Source organism: Schistocerca piceifrons, chromosome 3 (assembly GCF_021461385.2).
Source record: "Schistocerca piceifrons isolate TAMUIC-IGC-003096 chromosome 3, iqSchPice1.1, whole genome shotgun sequence".
NCBI lineage: Eukaryota > Metazoa > Arthropoda > Insecta > Orthoptera > Acrididae > Schistocerca > Schistocerca piceifrons.
The window spans coordinates 949,669,521-949,690,071 of NC_060140.1; the positions used below are offsets into that span (position 1 = coordinate 949,669,521).

At 36.9% G+C, this 20,551-nt stretch overlaps 1 protein-coding gene across 1 annotated transcript in view; it reads right to left on the reverse strand.

Moving 5' to 3' along the window:
* The window catches only part of LOC124789833 (low-density lipoprotein receptor-related protein 2), a 216,061-nt gene that overhangs the window by 100,800 nt on the left and 94,710 nt on the right, over positions 1-20,551 (reverse strand). The window contains exons 21-29 of the mRNA XM_047257326.1: positions 15,568-15,757; positions 15,273-15,475; positions 14,964-15,148; positions 8,993-9,203; positions 7,730-8,051; positions 3,295-3,479; positions 2,879-3,141; positions 2,629-2,797; positions 2,323-2,548 (exon numbers count right to left, since the gene is read on the reverse strand). Coding sequence (XP_047113282.1) covers positions 2,323-2,548; positions 2,629-2,797; positions 2,879-3,141; positions 3,295-3,479; positions 7,730-8,051; positions 8,993-9,203; positions 14,964-15,148; positions 15,273-15,475; positions 15,568-15,757 — 1,954 coding nt within the window. The remainder of the gene's footprint in view (positions 1-2,322; positions 2,549-2,628; positions 2,798-2,878; positions 3,142-3,294; positions 3,480-7,729; positions 8,052-8,992; positions 9,204-14,963; positions 15,149-15,272; positions 15,476-15,567; positions 15,758-20,551) is intronic.

Consider the following 20,551-nt stretch of genomic DNA (forward strand, 5'->3'; position numbering starts at 1 on the left):
AATCTAAACTTGCCATACAAGCTGCCTATGAAAGTTACACTGAGGAGCTCCCAATAAATGCAAGGCTGATTGTGATATTATAACACAAGAATTCAATTCTACCCAAACTCAACATATTCTCTTGAGCCAGGAGAGCTCAATAAATACTTTACTTCTACAGTAAATGAATTAAGAAAAAAATTAACCATCAAACACATCAGCAACTGCTGATCATCTTCCTAGAGGGTGTGAATCCTATTGGGATCTTGTCACATCCACAGATTAGAAAATACTTACAAAATTTTTAAACTCAAAAAGTATGAACTGCTACTGGCTATCTAACTACACAATGAAAATGACAATACACCACATTTTCAAATCGTTTGCTTTTATTATGAATATGTGGCTAGAATTTGGAGTTTTCCCTGACCAGCTTAAAATTTCAAAAGTTATACCTATTTACAAAAAGGGGAAAAAGCATCTCCCTGAAACCTACAGATATACTGTTACAATATTTTTCAAAATATTATAAGCAATGTACAGGTTAGTAACTACTTTGCAAAACATGACCTTGTTTGTAAAAGACTACATGGTCTTTGACACAGAAAAAATGCCACTTCTGCTTCTGCAAATACGAGTATTACAAATGTAATGTATTGCGAATACATAGAAAGAAGACTCCTTTACTGTATGATTATATGATAGCGGAACAAACACTGGTAGCAGTTACTTATGTAAAATATCTGGGAGTATGCGTACGGAATGATTTGAAGTGGAATGATCATATAAAATTAATTGTTGGTAAGGCGAGTGCCAGGTTGAGATTCATTGGGAGAGTCCTTAGAAAATGTAGTCCATCAACAAAGGAGGTGGCTTACAAAACACTCATTTGACCTATACTTGAATATTGCTCATCAGTGTGGGATCTGTACCAGGTCTGGTTGACAGAGGAGATAGAGAATATCCAAAGAAGAGCGGCATGTTTCGTCACAGGGTTATTTGGTAAGTGTAATAGCGTTACGGAGATGTTTAGCAAACTCCAAGAGGCAGACTCTGCAAGAGAGGTGCTCTGCATCATGGTGTAGCTTTCTGTCCAGGTTTCGAGAGAGTGCGTTTCTGGATGAGGTATCGAATATATTGCTTCCCCCTACTTATACCTCCCGAGGAGATAACGAATGTAAAATTACAGAGATTCAAGTGCGCACAGAGGCTTTCCGGCAGTTGTTCTTCCCGCAAACCATATGCGACTGGAACAGGAAAGGGAGGTAATGACAGTGGCACGTAAAGTGCCTTCCGACACACACCGTTGGGTGGCTTACGGAGTATAAATGTAGATGTAGATGTATGGTCTCTCTTCAGCTATGCTATTTCGGTGAGCTATTTGACTGCATTCCCTTTGACGTCTTATTAGCCAAACTACAGTATTATGGAATAAATAATACAGCATTAGAAATAATGGGAAGTCCATATTGGAATATCAACAATATTATGAAAAGGATACATTGCTCACTGCAAAGATGACATGTGGAGTTGCAGACAGGCATAACAAACAGTGTCACAGTCTTTTTGTTGTGCCTATCTGCAACTCAACATGCCATCTTCATGGTCAGAAGCAAACTGTCCTTGTCACAATATTGTTAGCATTATAAATAAATAAGTCTTAACTAAATTACAGGAGACAATTTTTGTTGACTCAAAACAGGCATTCTTCCTCGAAAAAAGTCGTGTCTGGTGTGCCTCAGGGCTCCGTCCTTGGACCAGCCTTCTTCATTATTGTCATTAAGGATTTCGATTAGCCACATTGTGCTGGGGGTTCAGTCAGTTATCTGCTAAGTGGATGATATAACTTTAATCACGACAGATCAAGATATATCAAGGCTACACCAGAAATCACGATACTCTCTTCTCAAAACTAAACTGGTTCTCACCTAAAAAAACTACTGTGTAATCCACAGAAATCTCAGCATTTGCAACTGGGACTAGCTTAAGATGTAGAACCAAAATCTGTAGAACTGCTTGGAATACATACTGATTCCAAATTAAACTGACAAACCCACACTAAGTATGTCTACAAAAAGATAACACGTTTCCTGTATCATATGGAAATTAGCTGATCTAGTAAATAATAAATATCTTAGGGCAGCTTACTTCTGACTTTTTCAGCATCACATAACTTATGGGCTGTTGCTATGGACATTGCAGTCTAATGAATATAAAAATGCCTTTTCAGCAGTCAATAAGTATTTTATCTGATGGGGAAGAATTTTCTCATTGTCTTATCTCCGATCATCTTTTTTTCCATTTTGCTACATTTTAAGTATTCATATTTCAATATTTACTTACTTTGTCTTTTCCTGAATATTGTGAATGTTTTCAGATCAGGTTCATTATCTAGTATTAACTTCGGATTCCCTCCAGTTGGCAGGTCCACTCGTTCAATCTTTTCGAAAACAGGATCTAAATAATATAATCTGCTATCCAATACACCCAGAGCCTTTGGCAATGCTACATTCTTATCTTCCTTGAGGAGTGCTCCTTGATTTGCACCATCAGTGGTTATCATATTTATCTATGAAAAGACAGTGACACATTTTAATAACTAGTGCTGAAAATCACTTTACAAAAGTTATGTAAATAATTTCTACTTACACTTGGAGGATACTGTATACTATAGTACAGTATATGGCTGTCAAGATCAATTGTAATTGCCTCTGGTTGATCCACCTCTATGAGCACTACTGGGTTTGATCCATCCATGTTAACCTTTCCTATTTTGGATGGCACACCAAAGCCACCTTCATCTGCCCAGTACAATTTCCTGGAACAGTTAACATGAGCATGAAAATTTGTATTTTTATTTTCAGTATGATGAAACACTCCCTTACGATATGAAACATACCCTTCCTTTGGATCCAGACACATTGATTTGGGTTTTGCAACAGATGTTTTATTGCCATCATTTGCTAAAATAATGGCACGGTATTTTGACTTGCCATCAACTTTGATGGCTTCAAAATTTGAAGCCATTCGGTTTCCAATGTACAGATTGCGGCCAAGCCAGTCAAATGCAATTGTGTATGGGGCACCAACAATTCCAGTGTCACCATTTCCCAACAATTCTGTTCTGTTTCCACCCCCATATGGAGTGGTATAAATTGTGCACTAAAGACACATAAAAAGTTAAACATTACTGATTTAATTTGCAGGAAGTCAAAACGTATCTGACACAATGATTACACACACAATGGCATCAGAATGTCCACTGCAGTTATGGCTGCTGAAATTATAATTTGTTGAAAGAAGTAAAATACTCACATTTTCGTCATCATCTTCTTTGCCTTCAACCCAATACAAAGTATTCATCTTACGATCATAGTCCAATTGAATTCCTCCTTCAATACCCACAATTGGTGTGAGAAAACCAGTTGTTTTGTCACCTGGTGTCAAACTAACATCCACAATTTGAGAGGCCCTCATGACCATTAAGAATGATGTCTCTTCTGCAAAAATCACAAAATTATGCAAATATCGAAGCTGCTTCATATAACAGCGTTAAAAACTGCACAGTACAAGCAAAAAAGAGAGAGAGAATACAGTCAACAGTGATTACACAATACTATTCTGGTATATTTAAAAAATACTAAAGCCTGTATACACAATTCAAAAAAAGTTGAAAATTACTCAAAATTTTCAGCAGATTTACATCAGCTCTGAATTGTATTTTATATCCTATCCAGATAAATATATATTATATAATATTAATGAGTCATCTATATCTATATCTATATTGATACTCTGCAATCCACCTTATGGCAGTTGGCAGAGAGTATCCTGTGCCACTACTAGTTACTTCCCTCCTTGTTCCACTCGCAAATAGAACGAGAGAAAAGCAACTGTCTATATACCTCTATATCTTATCTTCATGGTCCTTATGCACAATGAATGTTGGAAGCGACAGAGTCATTCTGCAGTAAGCATCGAATGCAGGTTCTCTACGTTTTCTCGATAGTGTTCCACAAAAGTGAATGTTGTCCTCCCTCCAGGTATCCCATTTGAGTTCCCAAAGCATTTCTATAACACTTGCGTGTTGTTTGAACCTACTAGTAACATATCCAGCAGCCCAACTCTGAATTGTTCTGATGTCTTCCCTGAAGAGTACTCAAGAATAGGTAGGTCACACTAAGGTCCAGTGTGACAGAAAAAGAGCAGGTGACTCCATTATGTAAGAAGGCTAAAAGAATGGACTCACTAAAATCTAGACCACTATTTCTAACATCGGTTTGATGAAGAATTCTAGAGCATATTCTTTTCTTGAGACAGAGTAGTTTATGTCCATGAATTGCCATGGTTTTAGAAAGCATCACTTCTGCAAAACTCAGCTTGCCCTTTTCTCCCACGATATTCTGTGAACTATGGATGAAGTGCGACAGGCTTCTACTAGTTTTTCCATTCGTCTGTAAAGAATTCGCGTTAGTATTTGCAGCTGTGACTTATTAAACTGATAGTTCGGTAATTTTCACATCTGTCAACACCTGCTTTCTTTGGCATTGGAATTATTATATTCTTCTTGACGTCTGAGGGTATTTTGCCTGTCTCATACATCTTGCTCACCAGATGGTAGAGTTTTGTCAGGACTGGCTCTCCCAAGGCTGTCAGTAGTTCTAATGGAATGTTGTCTACTCCCGGGGCCTTGTTGCGACTAAGGTCTTTCAGTGCTCTGTCAAACTCTTCCCGCAGTATCATATCTCCCATTTCATCTTCTTGTACATCCTCTTCCATTTCCATAATATTGTCCTCAAGAACATCGCCCTTGTATGGACCCTCTATATACTCCTTCCACTTTCTGCTTTCCCTTCTTTGCTTAGAACTGGGTTTCCATCTGAGCTCTTGATATTCATAAAAGTGGCTCTCTTTTCTCCAAAGGTCTCTTTAATTACCCTGTAGGCAGTATCTATCTTACCCCTAGTGAAATAACCCTCTACATCCTTACATTTGTCCTCTAGCCACCCCTGCTTAGCCATTTTGCACTTCCTGTCGATCTCATTTTTGAGACGTTTGTATTCCTTTTTGCCTGCTTCATTTGCTGCATTTTTATATTTTCTCCTTTCATCAATTAAATTCAATATTTCTTCTGTTATCCAAGGATTTCTACTAGCCCTCGTCTTTTTACCTACTTGCTCCTCTGCAGCCTTCACTACTTCATCCCTCAAAGCTACCCATTCTTCTTCTACTGTATTTCTTTCCCCCATTCCTGTCAATTGTTCCCTTATGCTCTCCCTGAAACACTGTACAACCTCTGGTTCTTTCAGTTTATCCAGGTCCCATCTCCTTAAATTCCCGCCTTTTTGCAGTTTCTTCAGTTTTAATCTACAGTTCATAACCAATACATTGTGGTCAGAGTCCACATCTGCCCCTGGAAATGTCTTACAATTTAAAACTTGGTTTCGAAATCTCTGTCTTATCATTATATAATCTATCTGAAACCTGTCACTATCTCCAGGCTTCTTCCATGTATACAATCTTCTTTTATGATTCTTGAACCAAGTGTTAGCTATGATTAGGTTGTGCTCTGTGCAAAATTCTACCAGGCGGCTTCCTCTTTCGTTTCTTACCCCCAATCCATATTCACCTACTACGTTTCCTTCTCTCCCTTTTCCTACTGATGAATTCCAGTCACCCACGACTATTAAATTTTCATCTCCCTTCACTATCTGAATAATTTCTTTTATTTCATCATACATTTCTTCAATTGCTTCATCATCTGCAGAGCTAGTTGGCATATAAACTCGTACTACTGTGGTAGGCATGGGCTCCGTATCTATCTTGGCCACAATAATGCATTCACTATGCTGTTTGTAGTAGCTTACCCGCATTCTTATCTTCCTATTCATTATTAAACCTACTCCTGCATTACCCCTAGTTGATTTTGTGTTTATAACCCTATAGTCACCTGACCAGAAGTCTTGTTCCTCCTGCCACCGAACTTCACTAATTCCCACTATATCTAACTTTAACCTATCCATTTCCCTTTTTAAATTTTCTAACCTACCTGCCCAATTAAGGGATCTGACATTCCACGCTCCGATCCGTAGAATGCCAGGTGTCTTTCTCCTGATAACGACATCCTCTCGAGTAGTCCCCGCCCGGAGATCCGAATGGGGGACTATTTTACCTCCGGAATGTTTTACCCAAGAGGACGCCATCATCATTTAACCATACAGAGTCGCAGATAGGCACACCAAAAAGACTCTCACAATTATAGCTTTTGGCGATTAAGGCCTTTGTCAACAATACACACACACACACACACACACACACACACACACACACAATGCAAACTCACATATACGACTGCAGTCTCAGGCAATTGTGTGTGTGTGTGTGTGTGTGTGTGTGTGTGTGTGTGTGTGTGTGTGTGTCTACTGTTGATGAAGGCCTTAATGGCCAAAAGCTATAATTGTGAGTCTTTTCGCTGTGCCTACCTATGACTCAGTATCTCCACTATATGGTGAGTAGCAACTTTACTTCTCTTAATATTGTTACATTCCATCGTGGATTTTCCATTGTTTGATTTTAACAGGGGCTACTGAATATGTACATTAGAAGGGCAGCACAAATGGTCACAAGTTTGTTTGATCTACAGGACAGTATCACTGAGATGTTGAAAGAACTGAACTGGCAGACTCTTGACAACAGACAGAAACCATCCTCTGAAAGCTTGCTAACAAAGTTTCAAGAATCAGCTTTAAATGATGAGTCTAGCAATATACTACAACCCCCTAAATATCGCTCCCATAGGGATCATGAGGACAAGATTAGATTAATTACAGCACACACAGCCATTTAAGCAATCATTTTTCCTGCATTCCATACATGAATGGAATGGGAAAAAGCCATAATAACTGGTACTGTGGGATGTAGCCTCTGCCATGTACTTCACAGTGGTTTGCAGAGTATAGACGTAGATGTAGCTAAATAGACAAAGAGTAAGCAATCATCATGAGTGCAGGAAAAATTTGTGTTGGGGTCTTGTCACTCTGTCCTCCTTTACTAAGTATTATGAAACTAACATGTAAATACTGTTCTTAAAATATAACAGTGGAAAATCTAGGATAGAATGTAACAATATTATGAGAAGGAAAGTTGCTACTCATAATATTATTGTTCTTAAAATATAACTGGATATGGACAGATTCATATTTAGTTTACATCCAATTTACTTTCCACTCATGTCTTGCAAGGACTTCATGTTGTGGGCTGGTGTTTTGTGTCAAAACCATCTGAACTACATACATTTTGAGATTTAATTTGTTTGCTCTGTTGTAGAATATTCACTTTGTTGACTATATGTGAGGATACTGGTCTCTATGTTCAAATCCCACTCCACCACAATTATAATTTCACACATAGGTAAGCAATGTGCATACTCTGCAAGATAGTACAAGTTAACAACCCTGACAATGTGGTGTCACCTACAGTTTGAATGATTGTTTTTGTATGGCTACCTCACTAAGCACTTCCTTGTCATATATATCAGTTATTCCAGAGGAACGTAGTGGCTTCAGTAGTTCTTTTACAGACAAAATATGTAACTACTGACAAAATTATTTGTAGCAATGTCTTACAACTTCTTGCATGTGACTCTTTTTGGAAAATATGTGTTGCACAAAAGAAAACATTAAGTAACAATGTATTTAAATCAATGTCACATTTGAAAAAAATTATCAAAAACAAAGATATGTATACTTACCAACTGTACAGACCCCTTCAATTGACATTCGGAAACCAGGCCTACATCTGCAGGTATATCCAGTGGGTGAAGTAGGAGAAAGAAGACACAACTGGGTACAGCGTGCTGTTTTACATGGATTGCTTGCATTGGGCTGCAGTGCAAAGTGATGCACATGTATGCTGAGTGGCTGTGAAATCAGATGTGATACCACAGTTTGGTTGTGACCACGGAACTTGTGAGCAGACAGGACACGATTCAATTGACGATCTGTCCAATATACAGTATCCTCAAAAAGTGTGAGAGAATGTGGATGAAGTAAATAATGGCTTGCTGCCAAAACCTGCAACATATGCATATAAAGTTATAGATCTAGTACAAAGTTTGGCTTAAAAGTTTTAAAAGGAACATCTTATTTCCCACAACCAACTGAGGAGCTAGTTCAAACAACTGGGAAAAACTTTTCTATCTAGTGAAAAACTTTTGAATATAATTTGTGCACACTTCTACCGAAAGATGTAATGTGTTGTTGTTACAAATTAAAGTCTTTTTGTGACATAACGGTGCTGGATATGGTGAATATTTGTGTCTGTCTCAAAGTTGCCACATTTCAAGATTCACTTGAAATATATTTTATAAGTCCTCCCTCTTAATTTGATTTAATGGGTTTAATCTGCCCAGAAATTACAGTTTCCATAGTGTTAAGACTAAATGTATGATACACCACATCCTACAAACCTGAAGAGTACTTTAAGTCTTTGAATTCTGCTGTCAAATTTCAGTTACTTAAACACAAAAGTTATCTGTCTACTACTGTGTACAAGCACTACCCTCTTGTTGAACATGTATTTCGCATATTAAATACAACATTTACTTCAGATATTTGTTTTGTCTCAATGTGTTTATTTATCATCAAACCTGTTTTTAGTTTGTTCTGAATAAGCATATCATCCAAAATTTTAGTTAGCAAGCTGTTAACTTTTTTGATATCACCCACAATTTTAGCAAGTTGTTACCTTTTTTATATGACTGTATGTTGCTCAGCAACTATTCTATTTTGTGAGTAGCACTTATTCACATTACACCTCATCGTACACATAAGTATAAATATAACTTCAAAAAACTATAAAAGATAAATGAAATTATAAAAGTACTAATAAACATATATTGAAAACAAGTGCAATAATAAATATATAGATGTGACAAGCCAGAGCTAGTCACCTGAGATTTACTTCACTTCTTGTCCTAAATTAAGCAGCATTATCATCTAATACTTTTACTGACCTGTTGGCGACCAGTTCCGTCATATGAACAAAAATCTATGAAGTCTAGTTTAGAATCTGCAAAGTACACACGCTTGTTAGCGATATCCAACGTAAGTCCATTGGGCCAATAGATTTTTGTATTGATGATAATGGTACGATTGCTTCCATCCATGCCAACCCTTTCAACGCGAGGATTTTCTCCCCAATCAGTCCAAAATAACCAACGAGCTCTACAAGAAAATAAATAACAATAACATAATTTTAAAAATCGACAACTTTATACTTCCAATTGATATATGTAATACATTATAATTTGCTTGTCATTATCAAATAATTCACTACTGTTCCAATATCCATTTGTTAAAGAAAATTTTAGTTTTGAATAAAGATTTCACTGGTGTTAATATTTTCTACTTCCATGTGCAGCAGTCTCCAAATGCAAAGTGGTAGTCATTGCATAACCATTTTCCAACGAATGAGATTAATTTTAAAAAAGTTATACAGTGGTAATAGTGTTGCTAGTCAGTTTGTTCTATATTCTTGTTCCCTCATTATTCAATGTGTTTTTCCAGTTGACTACATTATGCAGATCAATAAGGGGACAAAAAATCCAACGTATTCATTTAATTTATATTACTCCCCATTTCCCTTTAATAATGGAAAATGAACCTGTGGTTTGATGGTTTAGCAATGTCAGGTTACAGCTATGAAAGTTTGGAGTTTTGATGTTAATAAATCTTATGGTTTTTCTCATACTTAATGTTACTTCTACCTCTGGCAATGCTTTGCATATATATAAAACTAATTTCACATTTAGCTGCTGACTGGATGAGCCAATTACCAGTTTGGAGCAATGATAGGGCATTCTATTTCCAACAGGACCATAACCAACCAAAGTGCTTATATTTTCAAGCCATCCTACTGGTTGATGACTGGTTTCTTTGTGACAAATCACTCGGTATGAATTTGCATCATGGACATAGCACTTACGTATAATGCAAAAGTGACCTAATATTACTTTTGTCTTTTTTGTAACATGACTAACTATGTATCAATTTGTTTAGAAAGATTATGTAAAATGACATTAAAAATTTCACAATAGATATCTTTGTGAGTTTGTCACAGATGGATTGATGGAGTAAGAAACAAACAGACAAATAAACTGTATGAACATAGCTGAAAGATCATACTTAAAACTTATGAGGGATATCCAGAGAGTGCAAGATTTCTTACACAAACACAAATGCATATATTTCAATGAAACATACAGGAATAGCAGTATAGGTATTACATAATTTTTCCGTATAATCACCAATTGCTTCAATGCATTTTGTCAGCCATAGGATGAGTGTTTTAATACCTGCGATGTATATGTCTCCTGCGAACCACTTAACCAATTCGCCACTTTGATTTACACCTACCTCCTCATCATTGGAAAAATGTTTTCCTCACACATATTTTTGAAATAAATGATAGTTGCCAGGTATGAGATCAGGACATATGAGAGGGTTCTTTTCAAAGATTGCAGTGGAATGAGGTCAACAACTCTTACACTGCTCGTGCTGAGTGCGGCCTAGTGTTGCTATGAAGGGGGCAGACTCCCCTCATCAGAATTCCACAGTGTTTGTTCAGTACGGCTTTGTGAAGTTTCTTGAGAGTCTCACAGTATCGTGCAGAGATGATTGTTTCACCCCTTGGAAAGAACTTAACAAGCAGAACCACTTTTTTGTCCCAAAAGCCAGTTGCCATGATTTTTTGAGCAGATTGCTGTGTTTCTAATTTTTTTGTTGAGGGAGAATGACTGTGGCACCACTGCACTGGTTGTTGCTTGTTCTCCAGTGTATGATGGTAATCCCATGTTTCACTCTCATCTCTCTGTCACTTGCAAAATGATCAAAATATTCTTGCATAGCCTTGAGTCCGTTGATTTTGTGTTCTGCAGTAAACATCTTTGGAACCCATTGCATACACATCTTGCGATATCCTAGTTGATCACCCACGATTTCATGAACAACAGTTTGACAAACTTCAGGAAATAGTTTGTGCAGGTCATCCACAAACACATGGCAATCAGAACAAATACACTCTGCAAGTTTTTGCATCAGTTCATCAATCATAATGGACAGGTGTCCACTTCTCACTTCATTGTGAATTTCCATCTGTACCAATTTTGTCACATGTTACCACAATATTACCTCCTCCCCATACACTTACACAGTTTTGGAATGAATCACAGCAGCACTCACGACCTTGACAATTCAAGCAGCGTATCATGGCACGCACTTTGCACTGGTTGGGAGACAGAATGAGAGTGCTCATCTTTAATTGTCACCACAATGAGAGTTTGGGCACTACTAATAACCATTCACACTAATTTGTTTCAGTGTGCACTACCATATGCAACAGTGGTACCAACTGTGAAAAACTCAATTCCCTGGTAGAACTAAGGACCTTGTAACCTTAGCTGCCAGTTATCCCTCCTGATTCCAGAAAATATAACACATACAGGTAATAAAACCCATTATGAAAGAGAGCCTTCATGAATGTGGAACAAATAGTCATTCATTAACAAGGAGAAGCAGGCAACACATGCTACTTCTGTAAGGAATGCCACAAAAATTTTTGAGTAGTGGTAATTTATTCACATTGGTTATTATGGGAATTACTTGTAGGTTCCTTTATACATCTAGGTCAGGAGAAAACAGGCGTATTGAAAAAAGCCACTGCTCTTTCTCTCATTCCACACAGCTGCTAATACTTCATACAAAGCATTTACATAACTTTATGCAAAAAACTATCAGTTGTCTACACACTCAAAAAGTCAAGAGCTATTTATTTATCACAAACACTGGAGATATGTAGAGTCCAAATATTCAGATAAATTTGAGGAGTGGCTAATAACGTATTCTCTTACTTCTTTTTGAATATCTGGGATCTTTTAATTTGTTGTCTGAAGTTTACTGGTGACCTGTTATAGGCTTTTACTCCAGAGTATTGAACTCTATTCTGAACGCTAGATACTAATGTATAGTGCACGGGAATTATTTTTACTTCTAGCATTATAGTTGGGAATTGCAAAGTTCATTCCAAATTCACTTTCATTATTAACCACAAATACCATTACAGAATACATGCATTGGCATGTAAAAATACAAGTATCTACGACCAACAGGAGGTTTCTGCAAGATACTAGTTGATCCACTTTACACAATACTCATATCGCACATTTATGTAGAATAAATACTTTTTGATATTATTTGCATTCCCCCAAAAGATCAAGGCATACAACAGTGCTGAGGGAAAGTATTCACAGTATGCCAACAATCCTCACCACAGGACAACACAATGAGAGACATTTTTAAGTTCAAAGTTGGCAGAGCTGAGCTGTTTGGTTAACTTATTCCTGTACTGGTGCCACTTCAGTTTATTATCCATCTGGATATCAAAGAACTACACACACGGAGACCCATCAGAACACCTGTTTGGTCAGCAAGCTTTACTGTCTGCTTATATCCCTAGTAAATCACTTATGAAGCCCAAGATCAGGTGTGGGCCATGCACTGCATGTTATGGGACACAATATTAGAGTTATTCCTGTTGTATAATTTGCAAATGTGGCTCTCTGTTTTATAATGTTAAGATGAAATCCATACGTGTAAGTATTGCTTTATCTGTGCACAAGCCAAACTGAGATGTAGTTTCAAGATTTATGAATGCATGGCTCACAGTGATATGACTGAATACAATCTTCTCAGGCTTCCAGCCCTGTTAAGTGTTATGTATCTCTGTGAGCTTATTGCCAAATGCTCTTTGCCCATAATCAAGTCATAACCAACTGCTGTATGATCCTTGTTCTCATCCTTAGTAATGGCTATGACATCATTGGTGTTCACTGTATCATAACAAACGGCCATATTTTTGTCTCACATGTCTGCTTTGCCCACTTAAACTCACAATGGCCAGAGGTGTTCAGCTGCAAACCACTGTTTTTACTAGTAATGTTATCAGCTGTTTTGATCTCTATAGCTTCTTTAATTACATAGCAGTAAGCATCAATGATGATACAGCTGCTGTTGATTGCAATTTTAAGTCCATTTTTCAAAGCCTGTTTAGCTATCATCCGTGATTCCGGATAGGACAACTGCTGACACCTCTCATCTTCAATCTGACATTCTTCTATCAAATTCATGGTCTCTCTGATTCAATACTACCTGCACTCACATTGTATTTTGTAAACACCAGGAGCTCTGAGTTCTGTCTCATTTTTCGACAGGTCTCAATGAATTGATGTATTGTAGCAGGAGGCCTGAAAACTGACTTGATGTCATGACTCTTCAGAAACTGGCTAATCTTCCCTGTCCCTGAACAACAGAATGTCAAGAATTTAAGCATTTTACTTTCATCTTGTGTGATATTTTGCTTACCGATGCCTCCTGAAACTGCTTGCAAATAGTTGTTGTTGTAGCAGGCAGGAAGAGGAGGGGATTAGTGTGTAATGTCATGTCGACAAGGAGGTCACTAGAGTGGAGCACACAAGCTAGGATTGGGGAAGGATGGGGAAGGAAATCAGCTGTGGCCTTTCAAAGGCCGGCCGCTGTGACCGAGCGGTTCTAGGCGCTTCAGTCCGGAACCGAGCTGCTGCTACAGTCACAGGTTCAAATCCTGCCTCAGGCATGGGTGTGTGTGATGTACTTAGGTTAATTAGGTTAAAGTAGTTCTAAGTCTAGGGGCCTGATGACCTCAGATATTGAGTCTCATAGTGCTTAGAGCCATTTGAACCCTTTGAAGCCCTTCAAAGGAACCATCCTGGCATTTGCTCAAATGGCTCTGAGCACTATGGGACTTAACATCTGTGGTCATCAGTCCCCTCTGGCATTTGCCTGTAGCAATTTAAGGAAATCACAGAAAACCTAAACCAAGACGGCCAGATGTGGGTTTGAACTGTTGTCCTCCTGAATGCAAGTCCAGTGTGCTAACCATTGCGCCACCTCACTTGGTTTGTTGTTGTAGTCATTGACATGGAAGACATTTCATAGGTGGTTCAGTTCTTGTGGCAAGTTTTCAGCATCATAGGCACATTTTGCTTGATGAATCAAGGTCCTTTGAACAGTGTGCATTTGGGCTGGCTGGGGTTGGTTGAAAGTCCGCAGAGTAGTAGCTGTATAAACCCAGTACTTTATTGGCACCATTTGTCTACCATTCTAAATTAAACCATTTTTTATGGGGCTCGAACCCATTTCAGAAAGAATGTTGGATTTAGAAATAATTTATCAACAACTATTACACTATGTCCCTCTATTCTGGTTGGCAATGAAACTGGACTTCAGTAACTCTAGGAGCCCTTGGTCAGAACTAGATAAGGTGAAATAAATGCAGTGAAGATAAAGACAGTATGAAGAGAAAAGACTGGAAACCAGACAGTTACATATAACAAGTTGCTTAAGATGTAGGGACTAGTTTACACATGACATGTTATATATATTTACCAAACTAATGGCAATCATTAAACAACATAAGTAGTGCCAGAAGGAAGAAGATCTCCACGAACAAAGTTATGGCATTAAAATATAGAGATCACTGAAAAGCGGGATCCCTCAATGACTGAGAAAAGGCTCCAGACAATGGGACAGCTACATGGAATTTGTGTGAATTTTACTCGGGTTGTCAGGCCATAGGAATCAAATTTATTTATTTAAAATTGGAAACACATTAAAACATGCTCCACTGCATTATAGCTGGTAATGTTCAAATGGATCTCCATTTTTGTTCAAAAATAATGCAATACCCACCAATCCATTACAAAACAAGACGCTGTTTCTTTCTGTATGGGTCACATGAGTAATACACGGAAAGACATAGAGAAAATTTCCACTTTCACAATTTACAAAACCTTTCTTCACTTACTTTGTACACTGAGTATGAATGAAGGTACATATGACACCGTTCATGAATTCATAGTATTGTTTTTCCATGAAGTCAAGATAACTTACTTATCAGTAGGATCCAGTGCCATCCCCCTAGGCTGAGTAATGTTTTCCTTTAACAGCACCATCCTGTCTGATCCATTTTCCTTAGCTACCTCAATAGTATTTAACCTTGAATCAAGCCAGTACAAGTTTCCGGCAATCCAATCATAAGCCAAGCCTTCAACAAGATCTAGGCCATTTGATATCACCTGAAGAAAATTGCACAAGGAAAATAACTTAGAAGCTCAGTGCAATGACAAAGAACACACAAAAACTGACAAATTAAGGAAATTCGCTTACACAAAGCTGTAATAAATAAAGTAGTAACATTACCTCCTTGGGATCACTGCCCCTATCAAGTCGTGAAATCTTCTTCAGTTTCATGTCAGACCAAAATATAGTCCCAGTATGCATATTGGATGCTGTAGCAACAACGTTCTCAACGATAATTGGGACCCTTTCCAATCCATTATCTTTCAGGTCAGCAATTAATATGGAATGACGATTTGATATGATAAGGAATGCTCCACTCTCATCTGCAATTAAGGTTGGTTTTTAATCATACTATTTTTCATATATGTCTTATTTACAATAACTGTTATATATTTATTAAGAATTTTGTACTTACTGATAGCTTTACAGGTACGATTATCACTCTCCAGTACATAGTTTTCCTCACAATAACAAATAAAGCTGCCCTTGGTATTTTGACAGTGTTGAGAGCACATACCAGGAGGTTCACATTCATTTAGGTCTTGGCATGTGAGGCTATCATTGCTGCTCATTACTTCCCCAGGAGGACATGTACACACTGCACCCTTAAAAAGATACAAGTACAATGCATTAGACCTTCAGAATCAAACTTTATAACAAAATAGCACACTTGTTTCATATAATTTTTCTGGCCCATAATTTGTTTCTAAAGAGTGCTATGACAAGTTTACCTTTTGCCAATTTTAGTTTGAAAACACTGTTAAGCTTCAATAGTGTGCTTTGCTACAAAATTTTAACATGGACCATCATATGTGTTACTAATGTGAAAGCTGAACATTTACAACAATATCACTGCTTCCCTAGATATATACTATTTTGAAGTCAGTTTCTCAGCCTCAAAACAACACCTATCTTGTTGTGTTCTGTGAAACCTATTACTTGGTCAAAATATTACTTTTCTCTCATGACTTTTTATATGTGCGAAAGAAGCAACGAAAATGGGGTTGTTAAAAATGGAACACAAGCTTGAATTAACAAAGATATGGCAGATAATCTGTTGCGGTCATTGCAAACAACTAACCTTCAGGTTCAGTAGCTGTGAGAAGATGATGATGATGATGACAGCATATATAACATTATATGACCAACAAAATCACTGTTATGCCTCACAAATGTGATATGTTGCATGAATTATAATACTATGCAGAAATCCCAAAGTTTCGTTTTAAACCCTTTACAAATGTCTGCTTGTGTCTATGTATGTGCGGATGGATATGTGTGTGTGTGTGTGTGTGTGTGTGTGCGAGTGTATACCTGTCCTTTTTTCCCCCTAAGCTAAGTCTTTCTGCTCCCGGGATTGGAATGACTCCTTACCCTCTCCCTTAAATCCCACATCCTTTCGTCTTTCCCTCTCCTTCCCTCTTTCCTGATGGAGCAACCGTGGGTTGCGAAAGCTTGAAATTTGTGTGTGTGTTTGTGTTTGTTATTGTCTCTACCAACATACCAATGCTTTTGTTTGGTAAGTTACTGCATCTTTGTTTTTAGATATAAATGTTTATTTGAGTATGTATAGTGTAAAAGTTTGAACTAAATCGATCACGAACTTTTTGAGATATTTGATAATAACATTGAACATTGACTTGCCTTTGTATAGCTATATATATTACAGAAATTAAAGTCAAATTCATGAAGAGCATATTTATTTCCATAACTGACTGGATAAAATATTTTATTTCTGCACGATATTTTCTTAACTTGCCTATCAACTTTACCAGGTGATCTAAAGTACTGACATGTCACAGCTCTCAAATTTTCTTTCATGGCTCCATTACTCATATTTAAGTTGATGTATCAAATCAGATCAGAATCAGTGTCCCCATGGCTGTGGCGGTATACGTTTGGGTGGTTGCATGTGATTAGATTAGATTAGATTAGATTAATACTAGTTCCATGGATAATGAATACGATATTTCGTAATGATGTGGAACGAGTCGAATTTTCCAATACATGACATAATTAAGTTAATTTAACAACATACTTAAGTTAATATAAGAACTTTTTTTATTTTTTGTGTTTTTTTATTATTTTAATAACTTCTTAGTTTTTTTTCTTAATTTATATCTAAAAATTCCTCTATGGAGTAGAAGGAGTTGTAATTCAGAAATTCTTTTAATTTCTTCTTAAATACTTGTTGGTTATCTGCCAGACTTTTGATACTATTTGGTAAGTGACCAAAGACTTTAGTGGCAGTATAATTCACCCCTTTCTGTGCAAAAGTTAGATTTAATCTTGAATAGTGAAGATCATCCTTTCTCCTAGTATTGTAGTTATGCACACTGCTATTACTTTGGAATTGGGTTTGGTTGTTAATAACAAATTTCATAAGAGAGTATATATACTGAGAAGCTGCTGTGAATATCCCTAGATCCTTAAATAAATGTCTGCAGGATGATCTTGGGTGGACTCCAGTTATTATTCTGATTACACGCTTTTGTGCAATAAATACTTTATTCCTCAGTGATGAATTACCCCAAAATATGATACCATATGAAAGCAATGAGTGAAAATAGGTGTAGTAAGCTAATTTACTAAGATGTTTATCACCAAAATTTGCAATGACCCTTATTGCATAAGTAGCTGAGCTCAAACGTTTCAGCAGATCATCAATGTGTTTCTTCCAATTTAATCTCTCATCGATGGACAAACCTAAACATTTGGAATATTCTACCTTAGCTATATGCTTCTGATTAAGGTCTATATTTATTAATGGCGTCATATCATTCACTGTACGGAACTGTATGTACTGTGTCTTATCAAAATTCAGTGAGAGTCCGTTTCCAAGGAACCTCTTAGTAATTTTCTGAAAGACAGTATTGACAATTTCATCAGTTAATTCTTGTTTGTCAGGTGTGATTACTATACTTGTATCATCAGCAAAGAGAACTAACTTTGCCTCTTCATGAATATAGAATGGCAAGTCATTAATATATATTAAGAACAACAAAGGACCCAAGACTGACCCTTCTGGAACCTCATTCTTGATAGTTCCCCAGTTTGAGGAATGTGCTGATCTTTGCATATTATGAGAACTGCTTATTTCAACTTTCTGCACTCGTCCAGTCAAGTACGAATTGAACCATTTGTGCACTGTCCCACCCATGCCACAATATTTGAGATTGTCTAGCAGAATTTCATGATTTACACAATCAAAAGCCTTTGAGAGATCACAAAAAATCCCAATGGGTGGTGTTCGGTTATTCAGATCACTCAAAATTTGATTGGTGAAAGCATATATGGCATTTTCTGTTGAAAAACCTTTCTGGAAACCAAACTGACATTTTGTTAGTACTTCATTTTTACAGATATGTGAAGCTACTCTTGAATACATTACTTTCTCAAAATGTTTGGATAAAGCTGTTAGAAGGGAGATTGGACGGTAATTGTTGACATCAGATCTATCCCCCTTTCTATTCAAAGGTATAACAATAGCATATTTCAGTCTATCAGGGAAAATGCCTTGTTCCAGAGAGCTATTACACAGGTGGCTGAGAATCTTACTTATCTGTTGAGAACAAGCTTTTAGTATTTTGCTGGAAATGCTATCAATTCCATGTGAGTTTTTGCTTTTAAGCAAGTTTATTATTTTCCTAATTTCAGAGGGAGAAGTGGGTGAGATTTCAATTGTATCAAACTGCATAGGTATGGCCTCTTCCAACAGCCTAGCATCTTCTAATGAACACCTGGATCCTACTATATCCACAACATTTAGAAAATGACTATTAAAAATATTTTCAACTTCTGACTTTTTGTTTGTAAAGTTTTCATTCAATTTGATGGTAATACTGTCTTCCTGTGCTCTTGGTTGACCTGTTTCTCTTTTAATAATATTCCAAATTTTTTAAATTTTGTTATCAGAGTTGCTGATTTCAGACATGATACACATACTTCTGGATTTTTTAATAACTTTTCCTAATATAACACAGTAGTTTTTATAATGTTTGATAGTTTCTGGGTCACTACTCTTTCTTGCTGTCAGATACATTTCCCTTTTCCGGTCACAAGATATTTTTATACCCTTAGTAAGCCATGGTTTGTTACAAGGTTTCTTACGAGTATATTTAACTATTTTCTTGGGGAAGCAGTTTTCAAATGCATTTAGAAAAATGTCATGAAATAAATTATATTTTAAATTGGCATCAGGTTCACGGTACACCCCATCCCAGCCTAATTGCTGTAGGCTTTCCCTGAAATTTACAATTGTTAAATCGTTGACTGAACATACTACTTTGGAGGACTGTTTAGTATTTCTGAATGGAGCTATGTCATATATTGTAACTAGCTGTGCACCATGATCAGAAAGACCATTCTCAACAGGCTGAGCATTTATCTGGTTAAACTTATCTTGGTCTATAAAGAAGTTATCTGTCAGTGAGCTGCTATCCTTTACCACCCGAGTAGGAAAATCAATAACGGGTGTCAAATTGAAAGAACCGAGTAATACTTCAAGGTCATTTTTCCTATTACCCTCTTTCAGAGAATCTACAGTGAAGTCCCCACAAATAATAATTTGCTTCCCCCTGTCTGACAGATAGCACAACAAGGAGTCCAAATTTTTCAGAAATAGATGAAAATTTCCTGATGGGGACCTATATAAAGTTACAATTATAAATGTGCCTTTATTTAATTTAAGCTCACAGGCACATGCTTCTATATGTTTCTCTACACAAAACTTTTTTGTTTCTATACTTTTTGCACTATGATAACTTTTGACATATATGGAAACTCCTCCTTTCTCCATATTTTCTCTCATTACATGTGCAGAGAGCTTATATCCACTTACATTTACCTTATCCATATCAGTAACAATGTGATGCTCAGAGCTCAGACAGGCATAGTATATCTATTTCATCCTCAGCTTCTAAATCTTCTAAACAAACCAGAAGCTCATCTGTTTTATTCTTTAAACTCCCAATATTTTGATGAAATATACTTACATTATTTTTAATTATACTTTTATGAGAACCTTTCCTTATTCTAACATTTGCAATACTCTCCTGTCTGAGTTTCTCATTGTGCTTAGGCCTAGTTCCTATACCAGTTGTCACATGGTGTTCAGAGAGGCAGATTATGTCAACTGGGTTGGGTGACTTTAATTCATCAATGCAATTACCTAGGACTGAGATACAACTTGGTGGAGATAAAATTTCTGGTGATTGGTGAAAATTTGTAATTGACAGCTGTGATTGGTGATCCAATGTGCTAGAATTGTGCTGCTTAATTTCTTTCCTAAACTGAAGATTTGTTTCAATCCTGACCTCTCGTAGAACTTGACATCTTTCTGTCTTACCTATCCTAAAAAAGGTGCTGCTCCAACACCTGTGACCACTGGTATTTTACCA